The sequence below is a fragment of the Diabrotica undecimpunctata genome, chromosome 8 (assembly GCF_040954645.1).
Source record: "Diabrotica undecimpunctata isolate CICGRU chromosome 8, icDiaUnde3, whole genome shotgun sequence".
Classification (NCBI taxonomy): Eukaryota; Metazoa; Arthropoda; class Insecta; order Coleoptera; family Chrysomelidae; genus Diabrotica; species Diabrotica undecimpunctata.
Window position 1 is genome coordinate 111,753,035 of NC_092810.1, and position 27,761 is coordinate 111,780,795.

Sequence of the window (27,761 nt, forward strand, 5' to 3'; positions counted from 1 at the left end):
TTTCAATTCTATAAATGTTAATATCCTTTTACCACCATTTTAGCCAATGTTTTATTATTTTAGGATTAATTGGCACAACATCCATGCTTCTCCTAACAAATTAATTCTTAATTCTTAATTCGCTGTTCTTATTTCTTTTATTTGCGAATATTTAATGTTCAACATTGTAGTTTATAGCTTCATGGATCTTATAGAAGTAATTTTTTAGTCTCATTGGAACTTTCTTATCAGAAAATACACTACTCGCTTGAATCTACCTTCTTAGTACTTTGTATTGCTGATTCTAGACACCCAAAGCTGCAATACTTGAACTGATTATTTAAAAGTGGGTACACCTTTATCTTAACTTATATTAGCCGAACCAAATTTAATAAATTATTTACGTTTCAAGTTTATATTTATTTATTTTATCTCATAAATAAAATTTATATTTATTTTTATATTAAAATTAACTCTATCTTCATACCAGACGAACGCTCTACCTCTCGCTCAAAGCTTCCTTCATCTCATAACAATCAACGAATATAGCAACAACTTCCAAAAGTATGTGAACTGCGCAAAATTTAATTGTCAGCGCCTCTATCGACCGTGTTCTAAACCTTGTTTGTTTACATTCCGACACCGTCAGAATCAAGAGCCTTTGTTTGTTGAGTAGCCTTCTGTGGGTGCCTATTATATATTTGTTGGTAACAGTTAGTTAAATTATATAGCGAAAATCTAAGTAATTTCATATTTTTTGTAAACTTAACAGTGAGTTAGTGTGCATAGATAAATTAGCGCGAGAATTGTTCCGGGATATGTCATATTCCAAACTAAACCAACGCAGGAAGTTAAAATTTTTAAAATTTAATTATTTAAAATGGTTAATCTGGGTTTTTTACTTATTTATGATTCAAATTAATTAAATATGGTACTGTAAAAGTCTTATATTTAAATGTTAAAGATCATTTATCCAACATATTGCAATTATGCTAGTCAAAAAACACGAGTGAACAATAATACAGTCAGATATTATAAAACATGTTATTGATCACACATCTCTAAATAAATTAATAGCCTAAGATTCTACAAAGTAAAGAAAAAAATGTTTCCCAAAATACATTGAAAAATAAAAAAGTTATGACTCCTCAAATTTGTCACAATTTGATACGTCATTCTTTCGTGATCCAAACAAATTGGAGTATCACATCGCATGCATATGTAAAAAGTCTTCCTATCTTTATTTCTTGGACAAACAGAACATCTGCTGCTTGTCCTACCTCGCTTAGGTCCCAATTGATGTACCTCTGGTTGCTGATTAGCACGTAGTGGTCGACGCAAGGAAGGGTTTTGTCTTCGTTTGTTTCGAAACTCAGAAATCAGCGAAAATTCGTCTTTTTAAATTAAAGTTTTTCGTATTTGTTTTATATATAACTTGAGCATTCACTCCAGTTGTATTCAAAAACGACAAAAATAGTGTCAAATTCCAACGACGACTATTTCTTGATACGCTATAATTAGCAGATAGACAGCATTCTAACTCTTAAAATGTGTGTTTACACCGCCTTTGGTTGAATTATTGTAAAAGTCGATAATTTCAGATAATTTTTTTTTCATCAGTTTCTTCGATTATAGTATCATCATGATGCAATATAGAAAAGAGGATTACATTTTTTAACTTTCTTGACACATCTGAGACAGCATTTATATCTTCTATGAAGGTAAATTTTGAACTGCGAATTTCTCCTTCTCGTGTGTTTAGAAGTGCTGTTGGAAATTGTCTTTTTATCCTTCCTAACTGTCCCAACCGATGTAAGATGATGAGTCTGAAGTAGATTGATCATGAGCGTATAACTGGTAAACCAGGAATCGAAAGTAATATTACGTTTAGTACCAGAAACTGTAGCAAAGCATGTATAAACCATAGCTACTAGGCGCTAGTTCATCTACTTTCGATTTTATAGTAATAAAAGAAGTACTTGGGGTATGGTATACCCCAGAACACTAACCGAGGGTTAAAGGAGTTAATGCAATGTTGTGGTTAAAATAAGAATTTTGTGTAAAGTGTTTGATTAAGAATGTTTGTACCACACACGATTTTCTGTCGAAAAGTTTCAACGAAAATACTTAGAAAAGGTTTCTCACGACGAATGAGTGTCATGTCAGCTTTTTTTTCAATGTTATTCAATAATATTCAATTTATTATATCTCTTGTTACTTATTATATGTTATTAAACAATAAAAACTATAAATATATAACATTTCTATAAAACTACAAATACATAATATACATCGTAACCGAGTAACAATATATAGATAAATTTATACATCGATCGGTGTTTTTCACAAGGTTCTGCTTAATCTTCCACATTTTTAAAAGGTCGAAGAGAAACATATGTTTATTATTTATTTAAGACAAGCTACACCTAAAAATAAACAATATTATCGCAAGGCAATATTGATTTTGCATTTGAATATTATCGAACCACGATTACGTATTATATAATATTGTGGCTGGGTTAGCTTTGAGTGTTATAAATAAATTAATATTTGTAATATTAAGTACTGATATAAACTAGATAGGCAAATATTTGTGCATTGTATTGCATATTGAAAATAATCAATATTAAACTGTTTTCAATAGATAATTGAAATATATTTATAATTTATATTTGAAAAACAACATACAGTTTAATTATTTAAATAAATCAAGGGATGATTTTAAGTGTTAATATTTTAAGTAGATGGGTACTGAAATATGAGTCCTTAAATACAATATTCGCCAAAATAACGTCTACCGAAATTAATTAATTTTATTTAAGTATTGTTTTTGATAACTTGACAACTGACATAGTAAAATATGCATATTTTTTTGCTGTTAGGGTAAGTAGTCGATCTTATTCTTTGTTTTATTCTTCTTCTTTATGTGCCATCTTCTGCTGAAGGTTGGAAATCATGGTAAATGCTTTTCTGTTTTGTGCCGCATATATTCTGCCAAGCACGTATTCCCATATTTATCATGTCGTCATCGATGTTATGAAGCAACCTTGTTCTGGGTCTTCCTTTTCTTCTCTGACCAATGGGTCTATCAAGGAGCGTTTTTCTAGCTGGGCCATTTTGTTCCATCCGCATTACATGTCCTATCCACCTCAGACGTCCTATCTTAATATGTATTAGGATATCTGGTTCCTGGTATGTTCTATAAAGTTCGAAGTTGGATCGTCTTCTTCACACTCATGACAATGACATAGTCATTCACTGCTCCACTTTTCTTTCGAAACATCCTCACATATCTTCTTTACTTTTTATTAGAGTCCTGGTCTCTGAACCGTATGTTAGGACTGTGGGTATTATTGTTTTGTAGAGTTTTATTTTTGTATTTTTTGATATAATTGTGGATTTACAAAGGAGATTGAGCCCAAAATAGCACTTGCTGACCGTGCAAATTCTGCGGTTTATCTCTGCAGTATTATTATTTTCAGTGTTAAGAAGCGCTCCCAGGTATACAAGTTCGTTCACTTCTTTGATTACGTCGTTTTCTATAACAAGTGGTCGTAGGATTTGTGGTTGCGTGCTTATTTTCATATATTTCGTTTTGTTGGTGTTTATTATTAAACCCATTTTTGTAGCTGATTCTTTTAATGCTACATACGCCTATCGTATTTTCCGTTTTCTCAACAATATTGATATCATTTGGATAGGCAAGGATTTGCACTGATGTTTTATCTATTGAACCAATGCTTGTGATTTGTGACATATGTATTACTTTTTCCAGAGCCAGATTAAACAGTATAAAGGAGAGAGGGTCTCCCTGGCGCAGCCCGTTATTTGTTTTAAAAGGTTCAGACAGTTCCTCCTGAATTCGTACTCACTCATTTAACTATATTCAACTTTTTCAAGAGTTAGCATTGTTAAATTTACCAACTGATTTGTTATTACTAGCTCTTTCATTGCTTTGAACATTTCTCTTCTATTCACAGAGTCGTAGGCTAGTATTCCAATGAACCTTTGAAACTAGCCTAGTATTTTCCTACTATCCGTTCTGTAAATGGTGGAGGGATTTCTGTGTCCATATTTTTTTTATAAGCTGCTGTAATGCCATAATGGTATCGTGGCCACCTTCTTTATATAGTTCAGCTTGGAGATTATCTATTCCGTATGATTTGTTTCTGGCTAGTGTTTTAACTGCATCTTTAACTTGAAGAATCGTTGGTGGTTCCTCTTCCTTCTCGGCTGTTCCCCTTATCTCATCTCTTCCGCCTTTCAGGTTTTCTTCTTCTTCCTCTATATTAAGTGCCTGGTTAAAATATTCCACCCATCTATTCAATACATCTTTCCTTGTTGTTTATAGGTCGTCATTCTGACTTCTGCATTGTCTTGTTGTTGCCTTGAATTATTTTCTGTTGATGTGAACTTTCTTATAAAATGCTCTGAATCCTTTCTCTTTGTTGAGGTTTTCTATATATTTAAGCTCCTTATTTAAGTGGTTTCGTTTTTTTATTTTGTGTATCCTCTTTTCTTCTTTTCTCTTTGTCTGGTAATTCTCTACACTATAAGATAGGTAGGCTGTATTTATCATTCCGAAACTCTAGAACCTGGTTATGGCACTTTCCTAGATTTAATAGTTGTTAACAATTCCATCTCTTTACCCATTAGTCTCAATATTCCAGTGTGTGTACAAATATTTATTTCATATATAAGTTGAATAGCAGCGGCCAAATGAATGAAATCCCGGCTAACTTCTTTCTTCTTCTTCCTTTTTGTGCCACATGTATTATGTTTCAGCTTTTGGGTATTTCTTTTTTTTTCACCCCTCTTCTACCTTCAATCCAACCTCAAAAGTCCCTGTTGAACATAGCAGGGGCATAACATGGTCTCGTCATAACATGGTAACCCCATCACGTCTATTTTGCGTCGCTCTCGTCCAGTTTTTATTTAGCCTTCTTAAATCGTGTAGGTGGTCGACTAACGCTTCTCTTGCCTTTACTTGGTCTCCCTTCCAATAACCTCTTTGTCCATCGCCGATTTGCCATTCTAGCTATGTGTCTTGCCCCTCTCTATTTTAGTCTTGCTGTCCTTACGACGACGTCAGTCACTACTTAGCCAGTCAGTTATTCCTAACATCGATCGCTCCATTCTTCTCTGTGTGACTCTCAGTTTGGTAGCCGAGGCTTTTGTTAAGGTAAGTGTTCCTGCTCCGTATGTCAACACTGGGATGATGGACTGATCAAATACTTTTCTATTCGGGCATATGTGCAACTCACTTTAAAAAGATTCTCTTAGTTTTTCGGATGGTGCTCACCCAAGACAGATTTTTCTCTTCAGTCCATGGGTTTGATTATCCCTGCCAATCATAATTTCATGTCCTAGGTATTTATATTTCACTACGAGTTTTATTTCTTCTGATGTTCTGGTCGGGTACCAAATTTATCATTATTTCTGTTTTCGAGATGTTTATATTTAAACCTACATTTTCTGGACCCACAACGAGTTCCTGTACAATCTCTGACCATTCCTAGATCCTCACGTATTATGACTATATCATCGGCGGAACGCAAGTTGTTTAGATATCCTTCATCTATTTTTATTCCCTTTGTGAACCAATCCAAATTCTTAAAAGCATGTTCTAGCACCGTATTATAAAGTTTAGGTGACATTGGGTCTCCTTGTCTAACTCCCCGCTCTATTTTGATGCGATTACTTCTTCTTCAAGTGCCATCTCCGCGGCGGAGGTCGGCAATCATCATAGCTATTCGAACTTTTGAGCGAATTGATTCGAATGCGATTACTATTAGTATGTAATTTGATAGTGGTTGTTACCTGTATGCATATATTGTATACATATAATCTGGCCTACATTCTTTAAGCTCCTGTAGTATTTTGCTTAGCTCAACTATGTGAAAGGCTTTGTGAAAATCGATAAAAATTTGCACTAGCGGTTTATTGTATTTCACTAACTTTTTTATTAGGATTTTGTGCTTTGTTAGTCTGTAATTCTCTAAATTTACTTTCTCTCCTGCTGTATATAATAGAATCATGGTAGTGTTGCTCCAGTCTGTTGGAATATTGGTGTTGTGAAGGCAGATATTGAAGACGTTTAATTTTTTCAAGTAATATATCTCCTCAAATTTTTAGTGCTTCCGACACTATTTCATCTTCACCTGTTAGAGTTCGATTATTTTTCATTTTCTTCAGGGTCTCTTTGATTTCTAATTTTGTTATATCGGGCAATGATCCTTGGTTTAATACCCCAGTTTTACTGTAATTGAAGATTGGGTATTGTTATCTTAGACTTTTAATCTATATAGCTTTGTGTAGAACTCTTCGACTATTGTTAATATTGGATCTGTGTTTACAGTTTCTTCTGCCTCTATTTTTTAGTTTGTTAATTTCTATTTTTCAATAGAAATATTAACTCTTTCCTTCTCAAAACTTTCATGTCCTTATTTGGCTCTATTGCTTGTTTAGCTTTTTCTACTTTTTAGTTTCTTATGTCTTTTCTTTTGCCTTTGTGATTGTCTTATTTATTTATTTAGTGTTTCTTTGCTTATACTGTTATCTCCTTTCATCTGTCGCCATAGTTCTATAAGGACCTTCCACTATAAGCTGTAGCAACCTGTACTTACCATTACGATACAAATAGTCCAAATATGACGCTTTCTTCATTTTTAACAACAGTTGCTAACAATTTCATTTCTTTACCCATTCGTGTCAATTCCTCTGTATTGGTCACTATGTCCAAGGTATTCTTAATATGCATGAATAAAGCTACATTTCTAAAGGGTCTTATGTTGCTGCCAAAGTAGTGAACGATAATCTACAACGAAAGAAATGGAGGTTATTAGAACATCCCCCATATAGTCCCGATTTATTGCCTTGCGATTTTTACACCTTTCACATTTTTAAAGCCTCTAACTTTTTTATAGTTGCTACTTTTAACGTCCACTCTTTCTACTCTGTAAATTAGCGTAGAGAGAGAGTACATTTTGTAGCGCGCCATCGGATGCTAACGCTTAAGAGCTTTCCCCACTTATCATTTATGATGTCCCCACTTGTCCCACTTATCATTTACTGTGTATCTCACATATTTGAATAGGTGTACTCTTTCAATATGTTCGGTTTCAATATGCAGGTCGATATTTTGCTAATCAAAAATCCCGCTAATCATAAATTTACTTTTCTTTCTGTTGATCTTAACTCCAAATTGGTTGCAAGTAGTATTCACTTTATTGAGCGTCATCTATAAATTTTTTATATTATCGGCCATTACAACAGTATCATCTGCATATCAAAGATTAATTATTAATACGTCATTAATATTGGTGCCTTCGTTGTACTCCTTCAGTACATCTAGACCTGGTTGTTCCGTGTATAGGTTAAATAGCAGTTGCGAAAGAATACAGTCATGTCTAAATATAAGAGATGGTTATGTTTTGTTCTACCATATGTCCATACTTGATGTGGGCTGTCTGATTCCAATACAGACTTTTATTAATCTGAATGTCCCTAGTGTCAAATCCTGAAAGATGTAATAGTTCTATATGTTTTCCAAGTTTGATGTCGAACGCATTTTTATAACCAATAAAGCAGGCGTAAATATATTTTTGTTGTTCTTGACATTCTGGAACCAAGACTTACTTGACTTACTTATTATAAAGAGATATCTTTCTGCCGACAGTTCTACATATATCTAACATGTTACTATCTATTCTAACTCACTTAGTAACACAAATCTTCTATCTATTCTATGTAGAATATAGAATACTATATTCTATAGTATTTTACAGATTTCGCCTCCAGAGATTATTAGTTTTTTGTAGACCTCAAAAGAATGCTACAGCGAATTATATTTGAATAAAAAATGATGAGGTTATTACTTTGATAGCAAGACAATTCGTTCTACAAAACAAAATATATCGAATTGTTAAGAAAGCGTTTAGACTAGAGAAACTAGCAAATAAAAAGCATTTTTCGTGACACTCTTTAATACAGGTATATGACAACTGTTTTTGATAAATTTGGTAAGAACAATGTCTAATAAACAAAATATGCAAACGATTAAACGTCATTTTGTACGTATAAACAATATATAAATAGTGTTGATTTTAAATACCAAAGGTAAAGGCCGGTAAATTATTTGAAAAAGTGAAACAATTTTAATGAAAAACCATACAAGATCCTTTAAAATGAGAGTTTATATACATGTTATTTATTTATTTTATGTAGTTATTTTTGTTAATTTGTTGCTTAATTTTGGCAAAAATAGTTTCAAAAGTAGATTTTTTAAAAATTATTAATAACTTTTCTATAAATTCACAAAAAACTTTAATTTCGGATGATAATAGGGAAAATATCACATGTATTCAGCTATAAAAATTTCAAAAGTTTCACTTAACAGTTATTGCAAAATTAAAATTGTTTATTATTCGTAATACATCGTTATTATGCGTAAACTATTATGTCTATTACATGAAATCTGAAGTAAAAAAATGATGCGAAAGGCTTATTTTATCTAATTAAATCATTTAACGATTAAAAAATATTTGTTTAATATTGTAAAATAGCGTTACAAACGCTTATAAACATTTAAAATAATTCAGTCGCATCAACATGTAGGAAGTTCCGCAATATATCCAGTTCTAATCAACAAAAATTTTTTTTAATTTGGAGAATTTTTTAAATTTGACTCCGTTTTTTAGTTTGGACTAATTTGTTTAAACAATTTATAATAAATATTTTTTTGCAAAATTTTACTTTTGCTCTTATTATTAGTAGGAAAGGTTATGAAATAATAGGTAACTTAAATATTTACGTATTACAGTTATAAATAATATCTTTTAACAATAAAGTTTACAAATTATTGTTACGATAAATATATACTGGCCTAAATATATGATGACTAATAATTCTGTTTTGTTGTAGAAATTTGGCGAATTATCTAGGTTCAAATTATGGTGAATCCTCCAAACTAGATGCTTCTCGATTTTTCGATGCAAGACAATGTTATCTTTCGATGCTGTTCTAGTATATCAGGATTTCGTATATAAATACGACATTTTTATATGGAGGGCCAGTTAATACTCAAGACCCGCGCTCGCGAATTTGTACGTACGGATATAATAAATTATTGTCAGATAAGTTAATATAAATAAAGAAATAAATTAAATCCGTAAGTGTTATAAATATTGAACCTTTTAATAAATTCACAACAAATGGTGTCAGAACAGTGGAATACTTAAGATAAATTGCGAAAATAAATTACAAGTGAATATAAAATAAATTGTGAAAATGGCTACGATTTATGAGCTGACAGTGACTAATTTAAGAAGACATCTTGAAGACAGAGAATTAGCTTCCACCGGAAAAAAGGCTGAGTTAGTCCAACGACTAAAGAACGCTTTGCTAGAAGAAGGACTAGATCCAGAGACTTATATATTTGAAGATGCTGTCCTCTCGTCGATTTCGAAAGTTTCTGGTGATGTAGCCAAAGTTTCTGGTGATGTAGCCAAAGTTTCTGGTGATGTAGCCAAAGTTTCTGGTGACATCGCATCATTAGAGAACAAAGTTTCCGGTGATATCGCATCATTAGAGAACAAAGTTTCTGGCGATATTTCGAAGGTTTCCGGCGACATCGCTTCTTTAGAAAGCAAAGTTTCTAACGAGATTTCTTCCCTGGAAAGCAAAGTTTCTGCTAACATCTCTTCAGAAATCTCTAAAGTCACTTCTGAGATGTCTGCCCTGGACGATAGAATATCTTCGTTAAAAAACCAAGTTGCTGCCGATAAGTTGGCCTTCGAAGAAAAGATTAAAGAGATGGAAAGGAAGATGGAAGAAACAGGGACAGCAGAGAGAGGTAACAATCCGATTACAGTGGAGATAAAAGAAGACGAGACGAAATGTAAGTTGGAAATACGGCCGAAATTTGAAGGAAGTGGAGGTTCTGTCCATGTGAAAGTCCCAACTTTCGACGGAAAATCGTCATGGAACAACTACATGAAACAGTTCGAATCAGCTGCAAGAGCGAATGGATGGTCTGAAAAAGAAAAGGCTGTAAACCTGACTATCGCTCTTCGAGGAGATGCCTTAGATGTGCTTCAGACCATAGCCGTAGAGGAGACCGATGATTTCGAACAACTGAAGAAGAGGTTAAATATGCGATATGGCCACGAACATTTGGAGCATGTATATCAGTCGCAGCTTAAAAATCGTAGACAGAAGAAAGATGAGGCTCTTCAAGAATATGAGGTAGATATTGCCAGATTAGTACGATATGCTTATCCAACAGCTCCCGAAGACATGATGGAAAAATTGGCCGTTCAAACGTTTATTGATGGTCTTCGTGATCATGAAATGCAGAGAACACTACGATTAGCTCGTCACAAGACGCTGGTTGATGTCTTATCCGCCGCTCTCGAATACGAGTCAGCTACGCAGGCCTCTGGCGGGTACAGTAAAGTTAGGACTGTAAAAGAGGAAGGAGATGAAGATAAACTTGACCAGCTCGTTAATATGATGAAAAGCATGACATATAAGAAAACGAAGACCATCAGATGCTGGAATTGTGGCGAAATAGGACACGTGCGAAGCTCCTGTAAGCACCCTAGGTACGACGCAAATCAAGAAACTCACCATCAGGAAAACTAGAACGGGTCAGCCTTAGGGGGGCAGCTTCGACCCAGAACTTTTCCAAAGACCCTCTCATACTAATAGCTTCTTTAAAATGTCGTGAAGATAGTGTATATGTAGATGGAGACATAAATGGTAAAAAGCATACGTTGTTGGTGGATACCGGAGCGACCAGAACCATTATACGCCCGACAGTTATAAACAGCCGAAAGAAACTGTTACCAACGAGGTTGCGACTTCGGACCGCTACAGGTGAAAATGCTAACATTCATGGAGAAATCCAGGTACAATTGGGAATTGGAGCAGAAAAGTTCGTCCATACTGTTATAGTTGCTGACATCGAAGAGGATGTTATATTAGGAATGGACGTAATGAATATGCATGGATTCCAATTGGATTTTAAGAATAAGGTAATCAAAGTTGGCAACGAAGAGGTATTTCTCCATCCACATAATGACAACACTGTGCAAGCAGCCATTACAGAAGATACAGTCGTGCCTGCGAGAAGCGAAACGATCATAGTAGCGCGACTACAGGGAATTGTAGACGAAGGGACACCTGTTATGATGGAGCCTTGGAACCACGACGATGAGGTTGGCCGTGGAATCATAATTGGAAAGGAATTGGTGACTTCGGCCAAAGAAATTCCTGTGAGACTTATCAATGTCAACGACTACCCAGTGACCATCAAGAAAGAGACAAAGGTAGGAACTTGTGTACCTGTGACATCCATAATCCGTCAGGCGACAACATCTGATAATTCCAACGACAAATTCGACCAAATGGTTGCAGTTGCAGGACAGTCTCTAAATCAGATGGAGAAAAGGAAATTAAGGGAATTTCTTCGGCAGTATCGTGATATTTTCGTACCGAAAGGAGGAAAGACGGGAAGAACTACCGTTGTTAAGCATAAAATTGATACTGGTAATGCTAAGCCAATTCGTCAAACAGCTCGACGATTACCACAGGCGAAGAGAGAGGAAGCTGAAACGATTGTTCAGGAAATGAAGAAAGACGGGGTGATAGAACCTTCTACGAGCCCATGGGTCTCTCCGGTGGTCCTGGTTAAGAAGAAAGACGGAACGACGAGGTTCTGTGTGGATTACCGTTTGCTGAACAACGTTACCAAGAAAGATAGTTATCCTCTGCCTCGGATCGATGACACATTGGACACATTGGCTGGAAGTAAATTGTTTTCTACTTTGGATTTGAAGTCTGGATACTGGCAGGTAGAAATGGACCCAGTAGATAAAGAAAAGACAGCCTTCACCACAGGATCTGGATTGTGGCAATTCAATGTTATGCCATTTGGACTCTGTAATGCTCCTGCGACATTTGAGAGGCTTATGGAAAATGTGTTGAGAGGGTTATCTTGGAAAACATGCCTGGTTTATTTAGATGACATAATCGTCTTGGGGGAGACATTCGAAGATCATTTGAGGAATTTAGAAAACGTTTTTAATCGACTTAAAGCTGCCCAATTGATGCTAAACCCCAAGAAGTGCCAGCTATTTCAAGGTAAAGTCAATTATCTGGGTCATATAGTCAGTAAAGAAGGAGTGGCCGTGGATAAGGGGAAAATCGATTCCATTAAGGAATGGCCAAAACCAACTGACAAACATCAAGTGAGAAGTTTTCTTGGACTATGTACTTACTACCGGAGGTTTATTAAGAAGTTTGCAGATATCGCTAAGCCATTAACGCGACTTACGGAGGAAGCAAGAGATTACCGCTGGGATACAGACTGCCAAAATGCCTTTGAGACCTTGAAAAAGCATTTAATAACAGCACCAATTTTAGGGTATCCACTGCCAGAAGGAGAGTTCATCTTAGATACAGATGCAAGTAATGTGGGAATTGGAGGAGTGCTGTCTCAGATTCAAGGAGGACAGGAACGAGTCCTCGGATATTTTAGTAAAGTTCTTTCAAAACCTGAGCGGAATTATTGCGTCACGAGAAGAGAACTTCTGGCAGTAGTGAAATCAGTAGAGCACTTCTATCAATACCTCTATGGAAGGAAGTTTTTAATCCGAACCGACCATGCCGCCCTCAAGTGGTTGATGCAGTTTAAGAATCCAGAGGGTCAGATAGCCAGGTGGATCGAACGACTCCAAGAATACGATTTTAAGATTGAGCACCGAGCCGGAGTTAGCCACAGAAATGCTGATTCTCTTTCCAGAAGGCCATGCCCAGCAGAGTGTTCCCACTGCAACAAAACGGAATCCAAGGAAGCAGCAGTGCTAAGAACGACGATTGTCAACGACGACTGGACGCCTACTAAGATAAGGGAAGAACAAGAGAGAGATCCAGTTATACAGAAAATCCGAAAATGGAAAGAGGAAAACCGTCGACCACCTTGGCAGGAAATATCAAACCTATGCTCAGTAGTTAAGACGTATTGGGCCCAGTGGGACTCATTTATCATCGAAGATGGCTTGCTTAAACGAGTCCTGGAAAATGATGACGGTTCAGAGAAGAGAAGACAGTTGGTGATCCCAAAGAGCAGAATAGCCGAAGTACTTCGTCAGTTACACGACAGTCCATCGGGAGGGCATTTTGGTGTAAGGAAAACCCTTCAGCGAATTCGGGAACGGTTTTATTGGATGAACAGTTCCGACGATGTAAAAGACTGGTGTAAGAAATGTACTATTTGTGCCACGAGTAACGGGCCTTACCGAAAAAGGAGAGCTCCTATGAGACAATATAATGTTGGAAGCCCGTTTGAAAGAATAGCTTTGGACATTGCAGGGCCATTTCCAGAAAGTGAAAATGGGGGCAAGTACATGTTGGTAGTAATGGATTACTTCACTAAGTGGGTCGAGATTTACGCACTTCCAGACCAGAAGGCCGCCACCGTTGCAGATAAGTTGATCCAAGAATATATCAGCCGATTTGGAGTGCCTTTGGAGATCCATAGTGACCAAGGCAGGAACTTCGAAAGTGATCTATTCCAAGGAATATGTGATAGACTAGGCATGAAGAAAACAAGAACTACCGCGTATCATCCGCAATCGGATGGTATGGTAGAACGAATGAATAGGACAGTTGGCAAGTATTTGACAAAGATGGTGTCCGATCATCAGCGAGATTGGGACCAATACCTTCCGTTCTTCACAATGGCCTACAGATCTGCTGTTAACGAATCAACGGGCCAGACACCAGCCAGAGTCCTATTCGGACGCGAAATGCGACTACCTTGTGATCTAGAATTTGGGTGTCGACCTGGAGAAGATGTAGCAGGTGAAGATTATGTGATCGAATTACGAAGAAGAATGGACGATGTACATGAGTTGGTCCGTTCCCACCTTCAGATTGCTAGCGACCGAATGAAGAAACGGTACGATACACAAGCCGAAAAGGGTTGCTTTAAGAAGAACGACAAAGTATGGCTGTATAATCCCAAGAAGCGACAAGGTTGTTCTCCCAAATTGCAGCAGTTTTGGGAAGGTCCATACCTCATCATGGAGAAGATCAACGATGTCATCTACCGAATAAGCAAGATTCCGAGGGGAAAGCCGATGATAGTACACCATAACCGGTTGGCATCTTTCGAAGGTGACCACGACGTAGATGAAGAAGTGGAAGTAAACCAAGTCCAAGATGTGTCTGACCTCACGTTTGAGGAATTCATGGGTGCCTATGGAGGTACCGGTAAAGCGAGACATGGTGTTACCACTGAAGAAAAGCAAGATCTACTCGCGCTCCCCGATGACTACTCGCTGGCCCTTACCATCCCGGCCAGTATCAAAGACGCACCAGGGTTGGCATCCGTCTTTCGAAGGAAGTTTGGTCGAGTTGCAGAACTTCAATGCCAAGTGCCAGCTCCCGGTAAAACCTTGAAACTCCAAGATGCATCACGTTACCTTTTCTACCTGGTAACAAAAGACACTGCCCGTGACCAACCTACCTACCGAGATGTATGGGAAGCCTTACTTCAATTGAGAGGGCACGTACTAGAGTCCGACGTGCAAAAGTTAGCCATGCCAAAGTTGGAGTGCCGCCAATTAGATTGGAGGGTTATCCGAAATATGGTGGAGGAGATCTTCAAAGACACCGAAGTCCAGGTGTTAGTCTGTTGCAATCCGCTAAGTACCTTGTGCGGAGAGAAAACCGTCCCTTGTCATTTTTATACAACTGGAAGTTGTAAAAGAGGGTCCAGTTGCCGATACCAGCATACAGTTCCGGTTCCAGTCCCGACAAGGTTCCAGGAGGAACCATCTTTTAAGAGGGGGGCAATGTTACGATAAATATATACTGGCCTAAATATATGATGACTAATAATTCTGTTTTGTTGTAGAAATTTGGCGAATTATCTAGGTTCAAATTATGGTGAATCCTCCAAACTAGATGCTTCTCGATTTTTCGATGCAAGACAATGTTATCTTTCGATGCTGTTCTAGTATATCAGGATTTCGTATATAAATACGACATTTTTATATGGAGGGCCAGTTAATACTCAAGACCCGCGCTCGCGAATTTGTACGTACGGATATAATAAATTATTGTCAGATAAGTTAATATAAATAAAGAAATAAATTAAATCCGTAAGTGTTATAAATATTGAACCTTTTAATAAATTCACAACATTATTAAAAAATCAAATTTATCTATATAAGAGTCAATTTTTCTTGAATTATGCTTATTATTTTTACAATTACTTTTTTTGACTCAAAAACATTACAAATATATTCTAAAGAAATTAATTGTTATAAACTTTTATTATAAATAAAAATAGTAAAATTAAGTTTTTGTTTATAATTATACGATGTTTATAGTAATTAATTTGTTTAAAATATACCTATTTGTAATGCTTTTTTAAAAGTAGTTAATGTAAAAATAATAAGCATATTTCAAGAAAAGTTAACACTTATAGAATTGATTGACAAATAAAAAATATTTTTTATAAAATTTTTTGTTAAAAGGTATTATTTATAACTATAATACATAAATATGTAAGTTTCTTATCAGTTTATAAAGTTTTATAGTACATAATAATAATAAGAGAAAAGTAAAATTTTGCAAAATAAATATTTATTTTAAATTGTTTAAACAACTTACTCTGTTAAATAAGCAACTCACAAATTAACTAAACACATTTTTATGATATATGCCATGAGGTACCCAAAATTAAAAAAGCATAAATTTTCTTTGATTAGAACCGTAGATATAGCGACTTTTATAAATTTGAAGTTATGAATTCAGTTTTTGAAATCCTAAAATCCCTTCGCTTTTAAACCCTTTATCTTTGGCGCATCATCGCTCATTTTTAAAGGAGTTTATTTGAAATTTTCTGTAAGTAGTTCTACGTAGTATTCTTGCCACTCGTTTTCAATAATTTTGCCGATCTGGGTTTTCTCTGTCTTATTTCGTTAAAGTGCTTTTAATATTCGCCATGATTCTGAATTTCTCGTTCCTCCGATATGTCGTTCTATCTCTGTGCATGCTTGTTCCCATCGTTCGTTCTTTTCATTTGTTACTCTTTTCTTTACCTCTCTGTTTTTCGCTCTATATAGATCGCTTACAGAAAACCGTCCCCAATTTCAGGAAGAGAATATTGAACATGCAGGAAATGGGGCATACGACCATATAGAAATAAGCCTGGCAGAAGTTAAGAGAGCAATCAAGACATTGAAGAACAAAAAAGCCAAAGGACCCTGAGGAATACCAAACGAACTAATTAAAAACGGAACGGAAAAGTTATTCCGCATGCTATATAGAATGTTCGAAAGAGGACTAAATGGAGAAGAAATACCTGCGGAATGGACACAAGCATACATCACATCCATACATAAGAAAGGAAACAGGAAAAAATGTGAAAACTATAGAGGAATTAGTATAATATCGTCGGTAGGTAGACTTTACGGGAAAATTATTAAAGAAAAACTAGAAACTGAAATAATAGGAAAAATTGGAAAAGACCAAGCAGGGTTCACAGTAGGAAAATCATGCCTAGATCATACGTACACATTAGAACAACTGATAGAGAAGAAAATGGCAAAAGGTAGACCGGTCCATCTGGCCTTTGTTGATCTAAAGAAAGCATATGACTCAATACCTAGAGTCAAATTATGGGAAGCAATGAATGATCTCGGAATCCGACAAACACTAATAAAAGCAGTTAAAGCACTATACAAAGAAAACAAAGTAGCTATTAAATGTGGAAATAAAGCCTACAATCCATTTAAGACGACAAAAGGACTTCTACAAGGCTGTGCTACGTCCCCTACTCTGTTTAAAATATTCTTGGAAAAGACACTTAAACCATGGAGGAGAAAGTGCGAAGGAATGGGCATACCAGTAAGAGACGAATACCTATACACCTTAAGTTTTGCCGACGATCAAGTAGTCATCGCACAAGATGAAGAAGATCTCAGCTTTATGCTCAGAAAACTAGAAGAAGAATATAAAAACAACGGAATGGAAATAAACTTAGAGAAAACCGAATACCTAACAACAGAAAACAAGGATATGAGAAACCTAGAGATAGACGAGGGAAGACAAATAAATGGAACAGATAAATTCAAGTATTTAGGAACCATAATATCGAACCAGGGAACAACAGAAAAAGATATAAACAACAGACTGAGACAAACAAGAAACTGTATAAGACAACTAAACTCAGTGTTGTGGGATAAGAACATTACGATAAAGACAAAAAAGAGAATATATAATACCCTGACAAGAAGTATCCTGACATATGGGTCCGACAACTGGACAATAAACAAGAGAAATAGAGGTAGAATAAGAGCAGTAGAAATGGAGTTCCTGAGGAGAAGCTGTAGACTTACAAAAAGAGACAGAATTGAAAACGCAGAGATTAAGCGGAGAATGGGAGTGCAATCAGACATAATCGACTATATAGAGGAGAAGAGACTATCCTGGTACGGCCACGTCAGAAGAGCAGACAGAGGACGCTGGATAAACAAAATCACAGAATGGAGCCCGATTGGAAGAAGAAAGAGAGGAAGGCCCCGAAGGTCATTCAGAGATGAAATCGACGAGGCTATGGAGAAAAGAACCCTGCGAGATGGAGACTGGAATGACAGGGAAAATTGGAGAAAACGGTTAAGTGAAGGAAGACAGTGAAAACTGTGGAAATCCTTAGTAGTAGTAGTATTTGAAATTTTTTGTCCAAACTTGATCTTTTAATCTTTCAAGTGCTTTTTAAGTTTTTTAATAATTATAAACAAAGACCCGGTGAATTTTTGAAAAAAAAAACTAACTGGAGTTCTAAGGGTCATAAGACATTGTATTATTTTTTAAAATTCGTGTGGAAATGACACCATTTCGAATAAAAATAAATTAACCTCCTATATACATGTTCCTAATACAATATTATGCATAAATTGTGAATTGTTAAATTCTTTAATTTAATAATATAAGGGCCGATTGTTCGAACGCTAATCAAAACTTGAATGTAATCAAATATTTAATTACAATCAAATACGTCACAACAGCTGTCAAAATTATTAAAAACTGCTTATTATTATTGATTTGTAAATAAAAACATGAAATTAACATCAGGAAGAGTTTAATTATGGTTTATTTTAAATTAAAACCCAAAATAATAAAATTGAATAAAATAAATCAGTCAACATAACCTCAAAATGTGACGTACTTGATTTTGATTAAATATTTGATTACAATCAAGTTTTGATTAGCGTTCGAACAATCGGCCCTTAACTTTTCTCTTCAATTTCCTGGTTTCAGAATTCATGTAAATCCAATAGTTTGCGCATAATAAGTTGTAAATAAAAACTTTTTGGGATAAACAATTTCAATTTTGCAATAACTATTAAGTGAAATTGCTTGAAATTTTTGTAGCTGAATACTTGTGATGTTGTCCCCACTTTCACGTAAAATTAATTAATTAAAGTTTTTGTGCGTTTTCAGAAAAGTTATTAATAATTTTCAAAAAATTAACATTTGAATATTTTTGCAATAACACTAGCAAATTACCAAATATAACTTTACAAACTCTCATTTTAAAGGATTTTCTATATTTTTTTTAGTAAAATTGTGTCAGTTTTTCATATAAATAAGTATAATTTACCGGTCTTCACTTTTAGTAGGTATTTAAAATAAAATGGCGATCTTACATTGTTTATAAGTAAAAGATGACGTTTAATCTTTTGCATATTTTGTTTATTACATATTGCTACTACGAAATTTATCGAAATCAATTGTTAGATACCTGCATTGAAGAGTTTCTTGGGAAAATCGTTACTTCGCTGGTCTAGCTGGCGTCAATATATCAACATAGAAAGAGACATAGTTGATGAATAACTTGAAACTTTGTACAAAAATTGTTGTTTTAATAACAGAAAGTATTTTCTAAGTTAGATTCTTAGAATCTAATGTAAAAGTAAAACATTGTAGTGTATTTGAGCTATTACTAATAAGACTTAAGGATAGTTTACAAAAATAAGATAAAAATAAAGTCAGATAAACTAGCAATTGTCCTATTTTTTAACTAATACGTCTAGGTGAAAAATTGGACGTTTACAACTTTATTAAACTACCCACGTTTTTATTGCCACTTTTCATAATATACATATGTTTCTTGAACATCGTAAAATAAAAACCTTTCGTCAAAATCTAATAAACTTTCAGCTGTTCGTCGACGACATCGCAAAAACAATTGCAAGCGCGTCCATCCGTAGCAACCTTGATCCAAAAATTGAAATGGGTCACTGTCTCTCACTTGCGACGAATATTACAACGTAAATGTGAATCTTCAAAGTTCTCGGAGTGTGAAGAAAAATATCGATAAAAAGAAATATTAAAGTTGAATTGAAGAATACAGTGCGAACAAAAAAAAATGATGAGTCAAGAGGTGCTCCAGGTAGGTGATATGTTTGTGGCTTGATTGTAATTTGCAGAATAGAAATTTGCATATTTAAATTATATATTTCATTTTCAATAAGTTATTTTTGACAGTTAAATTGTAAAATATTTTTATCTGATTTTAGCTGGTACAAAAAATCTTATATGCAAATGTAGTCTGACTTAAAAATCCAACTTTGAGCAGACTCATCCACTTCTTTTTTCCATAGTTTTTCAACATAGGATTCAACAGATTTTTTCACACAAGAAAGTTACACAATTAATTTTAAAACTAGAATTACATTAAGATTTGCAGTGAGTCACCTTCATCCGACGTGTCATTAGATAGATTTATTAATTAATTTATTCTAAATACTAGTACATGTTTTATTTGAATAATTAATTCAATTTTTGTTTCACTGGGGAATAACTTGAAAAAATTCAGTTGATTTTTATTGGTGAGCGGTTTTATATGTGTTCAGGTATGCTGATTTTAAAACTATAATTAGTTTTTCTCTATCATATACAGTTTTTTCTCTACCCCACAATCTAGCATTGATTATAGGAAGCACTATTGCTCCCCTATTGGCTGACACTCACCTTCTCTGATAGATGGAATTTGATCAGCAAAAGTTCAATGATTTAGTACTATATTTAGAGCTTCAGAGGTCTTAGCCTCAAAACTGCGTGTGACAAACTTGCTTAAGGGAGCTAAGGTAGGTATATGTAAATAGTACCAAACATGAGCAAGTTGATAAAATTATTTACCTTGGATATCAGTTAAACTGTAACGTAGAGAGTCATGGTGAAATTACATCCAGAATTTAGCAGGCCACGGCCGCTTTTAGAAGGATGTCCAAGGTATTATTTAACAGAGACCTCAAATTGGCATTGCGGATCCGCCTAATTTGCTGCTACGTGTTCTCGGTCCTACTTGATGGTGTCGAGACTTGGACTGTGAATAAAAATGATGTAAATCGCCTTGAGGTTTTCGAAATGCGCTGCTAGAAGAATTTTAAAAGTTTCTTGAGTGGAGAACATTTGAACCTCAATATTCCTGAAGCTTCCTAACATCCTACAGAAAGACATTTCATGCAGAAAATCGGTTTCACTAACTCCTATAGGCCTATCTTGTTCAAATTTCCTTGGTTCATTAAAATTGCCGAGCAGTAAATTAGCATAAAACAGAATCAGTTGTATTATTACAAATCTAGCAATATGTGGAATTCCTACAATCGGTTGGACCCCAATTTGTATCAGCATTTATAATGCAGTGTACCAAGGATTTAAACTCAGATTTGCCAAGACGCATCTATTTTGATAAAAGTTTAGAGTTTAGCTCTATTTATCCTTAACTTCAAAATCTACGCTATACCGAAGTGTGCTTTTCCCCTGGATTCCACCCTAACTGGGGCGTTGGTACTTCTATTTTTCTTATATAATTATGATCATAATTAAAAGCAACTACTAAAGGATTTAGGTATTTTTAGTTCTCTCTTGGCGGTGGGCATTAGTGGGTTTGTAGGGTAAAGTGAATTTCAATTTAAAATGAATAACGTGTAATTGCAATTAGGGTAGAAATAGCAAGGGTAGTATTGTTGTTTTTTTTTTCTCACAAACAAATAGGCATCGATCTTATTTTTATCAAACTTTCTTATTTCATACGCTACAGAGTTCTCAGAGACTCATTTTAATACTTTTTTAATTACTTTAAAACATATATAATACATTTTTTTAGTAAAATTGACCGTTTTCCTGTTATTCCATGCTGAGTTTTTAAAATTTTTCGTGAAATACGAAATTGTCATCTTAATAACTACGTCAGTATTGTTACAGTAAAAATAAAAAAGCAATCTCTTAAATTTTTTATAAGCTACATTTTATTTTTTTTACAGTTTTTTCGGTAAAGTGTAAAGGGTTGGCGTTATTCGTGATTGGTTTATCGAAAAAAATTTATGGAATTTTTTTTGCTTGGAATATATTTTTCTGTCGATTCTTGAGGTTATTTTCAATATAAAGGTATCAACCACTCAGTTAGGGAGGATTCCACCCCCAAGGAAAAAGCTCACTTCGGTATATGATAAATTTTGAAGTTAAGAGTAAATAAAGGTAAACTCCACAATTTCATCAAAATCAATGCGTCTTGATGGAAATCGGAGTTTGTACCATATTTTTACCGAGGTACACTGGACTATTACTTTCAATACCTATTATTTAGCAAAATTTTGTTGAATATGCCATAATTATCCAAACCTGTATACTCTCAATCGATGCCACTGTTGGACTTTGTCTAAATATATTCCATTGAATTAAATTTGATAAGTACCTTCCTTAGGTTGTTCTTAGACATTGTTTCCAAGTATAGAATTATATAGCAGATAAAATTATTGTCATTTTTTTGATCATTTATTTATTAGATAATACATTACTGTAATGTAAGGCTGTGATGTAATTGCCTTTAGTCCTATTGAAATTACAATCAAGTTATTGTTACAAACAAGTCACACATTCTAATCTACTATCCAGGTTGTCCACGAAAAGGACCCCTGGGTCGAAGAAACCACCATCAGCCTTCGCGAACATGATAACTCCTGGCCCAATATCGACGAGGATGTTCCTTCCATATTGGACAAAAAAGGCCGAAGGAAGTCTTGGCACGCTATCAAGTTTGAGAGGAAACGGAGAAAGGGTGTCATTGATGGATCGCCAGACGGTTCCCCAGTCGAAATTAGACAGAAAAGACCATCGTGGTGGAATATTTTTACAAATCAGCCGTGGCCTAGGTGAGTGATATTTTAATTTTTGTACCAGGACCACTGCATTTGTATAAATTTTATTTTTGATGAAGGTATTGAAAATTAAAAATCTAATTTTTTTATATATATACAGACGTATATACAGTAGGATTGTCCGTAAATCATCGAAATAAATAATAGAAAATGTTTTGTTCCATTACTATTATAATGATTGGAACCTGTATAATATATTTAATATAACACGAGGAACATTGTATTTAATGACTAATTATTTTATTTTTTTACGTTATTGACCAAAGCAGTAGTATTCAAAATTAAAGCGCTGAAAGATTGTTCAACAAAATTATTATTAGTTACTTTACGTTTAAATTCTATGGCATTATGGTTTTACCGACTGAAAAGTTTACTTTCTGTTCCCTCTTTTTCTTGAATATGTTTTCTCGCCTTTCTTATGTTTATGTATACTCCTCCATCCTTGTCGACTCTTTTCCATTGTGTATATATTTCCACTCTGCGCGACATTCTATTAATGTCATGAGCATAGGAGGCAAATTGTTTTAATATTCACGTCCAACATTCAACTGTGTTATGACATATTCGATAGCCAGCTTGAACAATGCCCAGGCCAACCCATCAATTTGTTTTAGACAGATTGTTACTGTTGTTGAATCCAGCCAAGGCTTTTGCTTTATTACATTTTGATATTTATTTGTGTTAGAACTTTGCCGTAATCTTCACCAATTGTTGGGGGAATGCTTATTAAATTCCTTTAGCCAGCGGGTACAGTACCAAATATTTTAGGAACTATGTATCTCTCTAATTAGCCTTCTTCGGTCCATCTTTGGACATAGGCCTCCCCAATCCTTTTCCATTCTTCTCTGTCTGTCGCTAGAGTCATCCACCTAGAGCCCACGTGCTTCTTGATATCATCTGTCCATCTCATTTGGGGCCTTCCTCTGCTTCGTTTATATTCCCACGGTCTCCAACTTATAAGAATTTTGTTCCATCGGTTTTCTTTTTGTCTTATATTGTGTCCGGCAAATTTTAATTTCACTTTTGCAACTTCTTGTCTAACATCCCTCACTTTTGTTTTCTGTCTTATCCACTCGTTTCTCTTTTTATCCATTAGTCTTATGTGCAACATTTGTCTTTCCATTGCTCTTTGGGTTTTTATGATTTTGTCCATGTTTGCTTTTGTAAATGTCCAGGTTTGGGAACCACAAGTGAGAACAGGGAGTACGCATTGATTTTATACTTTGGTCTTAAGATGCTGTAGATATTTTTTGTTTTTAAGAATGTAGCTTAGTTTGCCAAATGCCGCCCATGCCAGTCTAACTCGTGTTTTTATCTCTGCTGTTTGGTACAGCAGGAACATGTACTGAAGATATTCCTTCGATATACGTAAGCAGACTTCACGGCGATGATTCCTTATATGTTTGGCTTTATCGGGTTGTACTTAGAGAAAAATAGAGTGTAATCGATCGATACTACACATTTAATCTTCTTCTTGTAGGGCCTATCCGTTTCGGATGTTGACGATCATCATGGTAATCTGTATTTTGCAAACTACTACTCTGAAAAGATTTTTGGATGTTGTGTTGAACCACTTACGTAGATTTTTCAGCCAGGAAATCCTGCGCCTTCCTGGTCCGCTTTTTGTCTTCTACTTTTCCTTGTAGAATTAATTACAGCAACCCATATAACGCATTTAATAACGAGATAATATTTACAAAACAACTATTACTAATTAAAGAGTTTGCTTTACCACATTGTTCATTATTTATATCGGTGGTTTTGGGGCCCGCGAATATAGCGAAAACTAATGCACTTTTCCAACCAATTTTTATCTAAAAGGACCGTCAGGCCGGCGTTAGTGGTTATAACCCAACGCCCTTATAAGGAAATTATGAGACAAATATTTTGTAGGCAATAAGTATGGTCTGTCACATAAGATTCAAGCCAATATTTGTGAAAACGAAGAATCAACTAATATTAATAACTTGTTTTACGACAATTTGATTCCGTGAGATTTTTCTTTCTTTTCGATGTATCGTAAATCAAGTAAGAAATGTTTTATTGGCAGTGGAACAGAACAGTTGGTACATGTTTGTGGTATTTTTTCATTAAAATTTTGTGCATTAAGGCAGTGTGATCAATTCTCAGTCACTTGGTTTATTCTTCTTAATGGGGTATTCAAAAAAGTAATTACTTATAGTCAGATTACTTTTAATCTTGTTTCTGATCGTGTCTTCACTGAGTGAGTTTTAACAAAGTTCTTAAGTTCTGTTATGTGGTTTGAGCTTATTCTACTTGTATTTGCCATTTAATTCACTTTTTGAACTAAGGATTTTCCCATGAAACTCGTTGATAGAGATACGTAACAACTGCTTTTGATAAATTTTGTGATAACAATAATATGTAATAAACAAGTAATGCAATATTCTAAGATCGCTATTTGAGTTTAAATACTAAAAGTGAAAACCGGTAAACTTTAGTCTTTAATTCCAAAAATACACAAAAAAGTTTGATTTCGCATCAGAATAAGAACAATGTCACAAATATTCAGCTTAAATTTTTTTAAGAAGTTTTTGTTCATTTAAAGATTAAAAAGTTTATGTTAATAGCTCTTTTTTCAAAAATTCACCGGGACTTCAATTCATTCAATTTCATTGAATTCATAAATTCAAATTTATAAAAGTCGCAATATCTCCGGTTCTATTCAACGAAATTTGGTTAATTTTTCAAGTGTTTATTTAAGCGAGTGATTTGTTTAAACAATTTAAACTAAATATTATATTTATATGAGAAGCTTATTTTACCATAGTAGACAGCGGTATGTCTGTAAATATTTGCAAACAGTTAGAATTTAGGGATAGATGGGAGTGAACTGTGTACTTGATTTGGGATACATTGTAAGTAATATGTCAATAATCAATAGAAATATTGTCCACGGAGAAGAGTTTGCATAGAGCTATGTTTATTTCGCGATGTTTCTTTTAAGATATTCCAGGATCATACTCGAAGGTCTCAATATTGCGACACCTAGAAACCAAGAAAAGCCTTACAATAAAATTACTCTATCTTTGTTTTCTTAATATGTCCTTTCATCGGTTACTTATCTTTCTGAAATTACATTCTGCCTTTAATTATTTTAATGGATTAATAATAACGATGTGTCTGCTAGCAATTTTGCAATGGTTTAATTATGCATAATGGTACTTCAACACTGATTAATTTTTGATAACATTTTTTATGTGTTATTTTTTGTTCTTTAAAACAAACGAATTATCTTATCGCAATTATCGATAAATTAAAAAGTTAATTAGGAATGAATTTCGGCAATCAATAATGGCCTAAGGCTATTTTATATTATATTTGTAATAAATTCCTTATCGAGAGAGTGTAATTATTTGTTTAATAACGTATTATAAACAATATTATTTCTTTGTATAAATTTGATTTGGTGTTGGATTGTTCTTCTTAATGTGCTGTTTCTTTTCTTATGTTGGTCACATTATCAAGGACATTTGTGTTCAATTTACAGTTGATTTGATGAACTCATTTCTAATATCTGAACCGCCTTTTTTGTACACCCTACATTAATTTTCCATCAATGTCTTTATTAATGTTCTCCAATTCTTTGTATTGGGATCATTATTCCGTACTTCTACTACTACATAGTTAATAGCACAATCCAGCAACAAGTAGTCTGTTGTCAGCTGTAGACTGCTCAATGTGTGCTTTGGCTTTAGATCCAGCTCTAGTAGAGATCCACTAGAGTAAACTATTTTGTCCAGAATCTTCTTTCATACCTACCAAGTGTTCTACTGAAACACAAGTTTTTGGATAACTTTTTGGCAGTCCTACCCTTAACCCTAGGCCTGCTCGTAGGATGGCTTATTTTCTCCGGTGATTTTTCGATGGTTTCAATATATTTCTTTATAGGTTGCCCTTTTGAGATGTTTTTCTCAGTCAGTTTTTGTCAATCCAGTTTTTACTCCAAGCCTAAATTGATCACGCGTCACTGGCGACACCTCTTTTGTCCTGGCCTCAACAAAACAACTAGGAAAAGTTTTAAACATTTGCAAGAAAAACAGTATCACAGTCTTTTGAATTAGCATAAACCAGCTAAACTTTCCCTATTACATAATTGTTTTATAATAAATAGATGAGAAACCTCTTTTGATAAACATAAATTTAAAGGAAAATTTATGTCAGCTTCTGTCAATTGGATAGACCTAATTCTTCAGAGTTAATTTAATTTTGACCAATAAAATACAAGACCCTTGAATGTTTTCAAAACTTACTTCTTCAGTACTTTGTTCTTCTGCTAAAACACCTTCCATCACAGTTGTGGTATTTGACTATTTCTTCTTTTGTTCATCTCCATTGACCACTGCCGATTCTGTCTCTGTAACATTTGCATCATGGTTCAGGAAGATGATACTGCTACATGTGATCTTCTTGGGATTAAAATCGTTTTTAGTAAACTACTAGCCTTTTCCACTAGTTCTTTTTGCTGCTCTGTTTTTCTATACCTACTCTAATTAATTTCTTCTGCCTCTGTAACCACAACACAATATGTAAGGAGTTTTTTTCAAATTTTCTACGATTACAGTGTTATACATTACATCATGTTCAAGATTAAAATGGCACAAATTACCCTGCAGCATGAAGTATTTTCCTGAAAAATCTTCGACGCGGCGCGAAAAACAGGTTAAAACAGTTTTTACTAATTTCTTATTTTTCGTAAACACAACACCCAATTCATTCAAGACTACCACATATTGCGTCACGTTGACAATATTCAGATTATATCCATCGAGACAAAAATATTCGACAACCTACGTTCAGATAAGCTATAAATAAAATGTCTATCCTCTATTAATGCATCAAATTAGAAAATATGTTGCACCGGGTCGTTTAACCAAGGTAAGGCCTATATTTTATTCGAGCTTAACGATATAAAATTAACATTTAAATATATGTTAATTCGTATGAATAGATTATTTCTTGGTAAATACTTCGGTAGAACTTGTTTCCTTAGTTTGCATTGGGCTTATATATATTACAACTACATTTTGACATTTGAAACATTTTTTTTGGAGATATTTTAGGAGTAAACAATAAATTGTAAAACAATACAATATTGAAATATATTATTCTAACTACTATTCACAACAGGGAAAAAAATAAATGAAAAATTAAAAAATAGAATAAAATGAAAAATGAATATAGGAAACATCCTGTGTTTGGCCTCATCGCATGCTGATTACAAAGCAGACAAAATGAAGTATGTCTTTCAAATGTTGGTGTCAATAGAAAAAGACGACAAGGATTTTTTTCGTTTTTCTACCATCAATTGCCATACACAACATTATTTGTGATATTCTTCTGTATATATTTTAAATGCCCAGATCCAACTTGTACCTCTGTTAAATAAAAAGATTTATTACGCTACGGAGAGAACACTCGTCGCATAACTGCAATTAGTATTCTACCCTACAATTTTCATTGGAGCAAAAAAAGATAATTAGATCTATTTTGTTATAATTAGATCTATTTTGTCGAACT

At 34.3% G+C, this 27,761-nt stretch overlaps 2 protein-coding genes across 6 annotated transcripts in view; both read left to right on the plus strand.

Moving 5' to 3' along the window:
- The window catches only part of mtd (TLD domain-containing protein mustard), a 916,705-nt gene that overhangs the window by 530,782 nt on the left and 358,162 nt on the right, over positions 1–27,761 (plus strand). For 3 of the 5 annotated variants that reach the window (XM_072540756.1, XM_072540743.1, XM_072540744.1), the window contains exons 2-3: positions 19,219–19,450; positions 21,958–22,214. The exons of the other annotated variants lie outside the window; for them this stretch is intronic. In XM_072540756.1, coding sequence (XP_072396857.1) covers positions 19,427–19,450; positions 21,958–22,214 — 281 coding nt within the window. In that variant the 5' untranslated portion in view covers positions 19,219–19,426. The remainder of the gene's footprint in view (positions 1–19,218; positions 19,451–21,957; positions 22,215–27,761) is intronic. 5 annotated transcript variants of the gene reach the window in all.
- On the plus strand, positions 9,059–19,033 carry LOC140448239 (uncharacterized). Its single transcript, XM_072541343.1, has 3 exons — positions 9,059–9,543; positions 9,598–10,583; positions 18,985–19,033. Exons 1-3 carry the CDS (start codon positions 9,268–9,270, stop codon positions 19,031–19,033), a joined length of 1,311 nt encoding a protein of 436 aa, XP_072397444.1. The 5' UTR covers positions 9,059–9,267.

Bases quoted from the DNA above. Each gene is read 5' to 3' on its own strand.
- LOC140448239 (XM_072541343.1), top strand. From the start codon at position 9,268: ATGGCTACGATTTATGAGCTGACAGTGACTAATTTAAGAAGACATCTT. The intron at 9,544-9,597 runs GTTTCCGGTGAT...GATATTTCGAAG, and splicing joins TCGCATCATTAGAGAACAAA to GTTTCCGGCGACATCGCTTC. The intron at 10,584-18,984 runs GTACGACGCAAA...AAAACATTGTAG, and splicing joins AGCTCCTGTAAGCACCCTAG to TGTATTTGAGCTATTACTAA.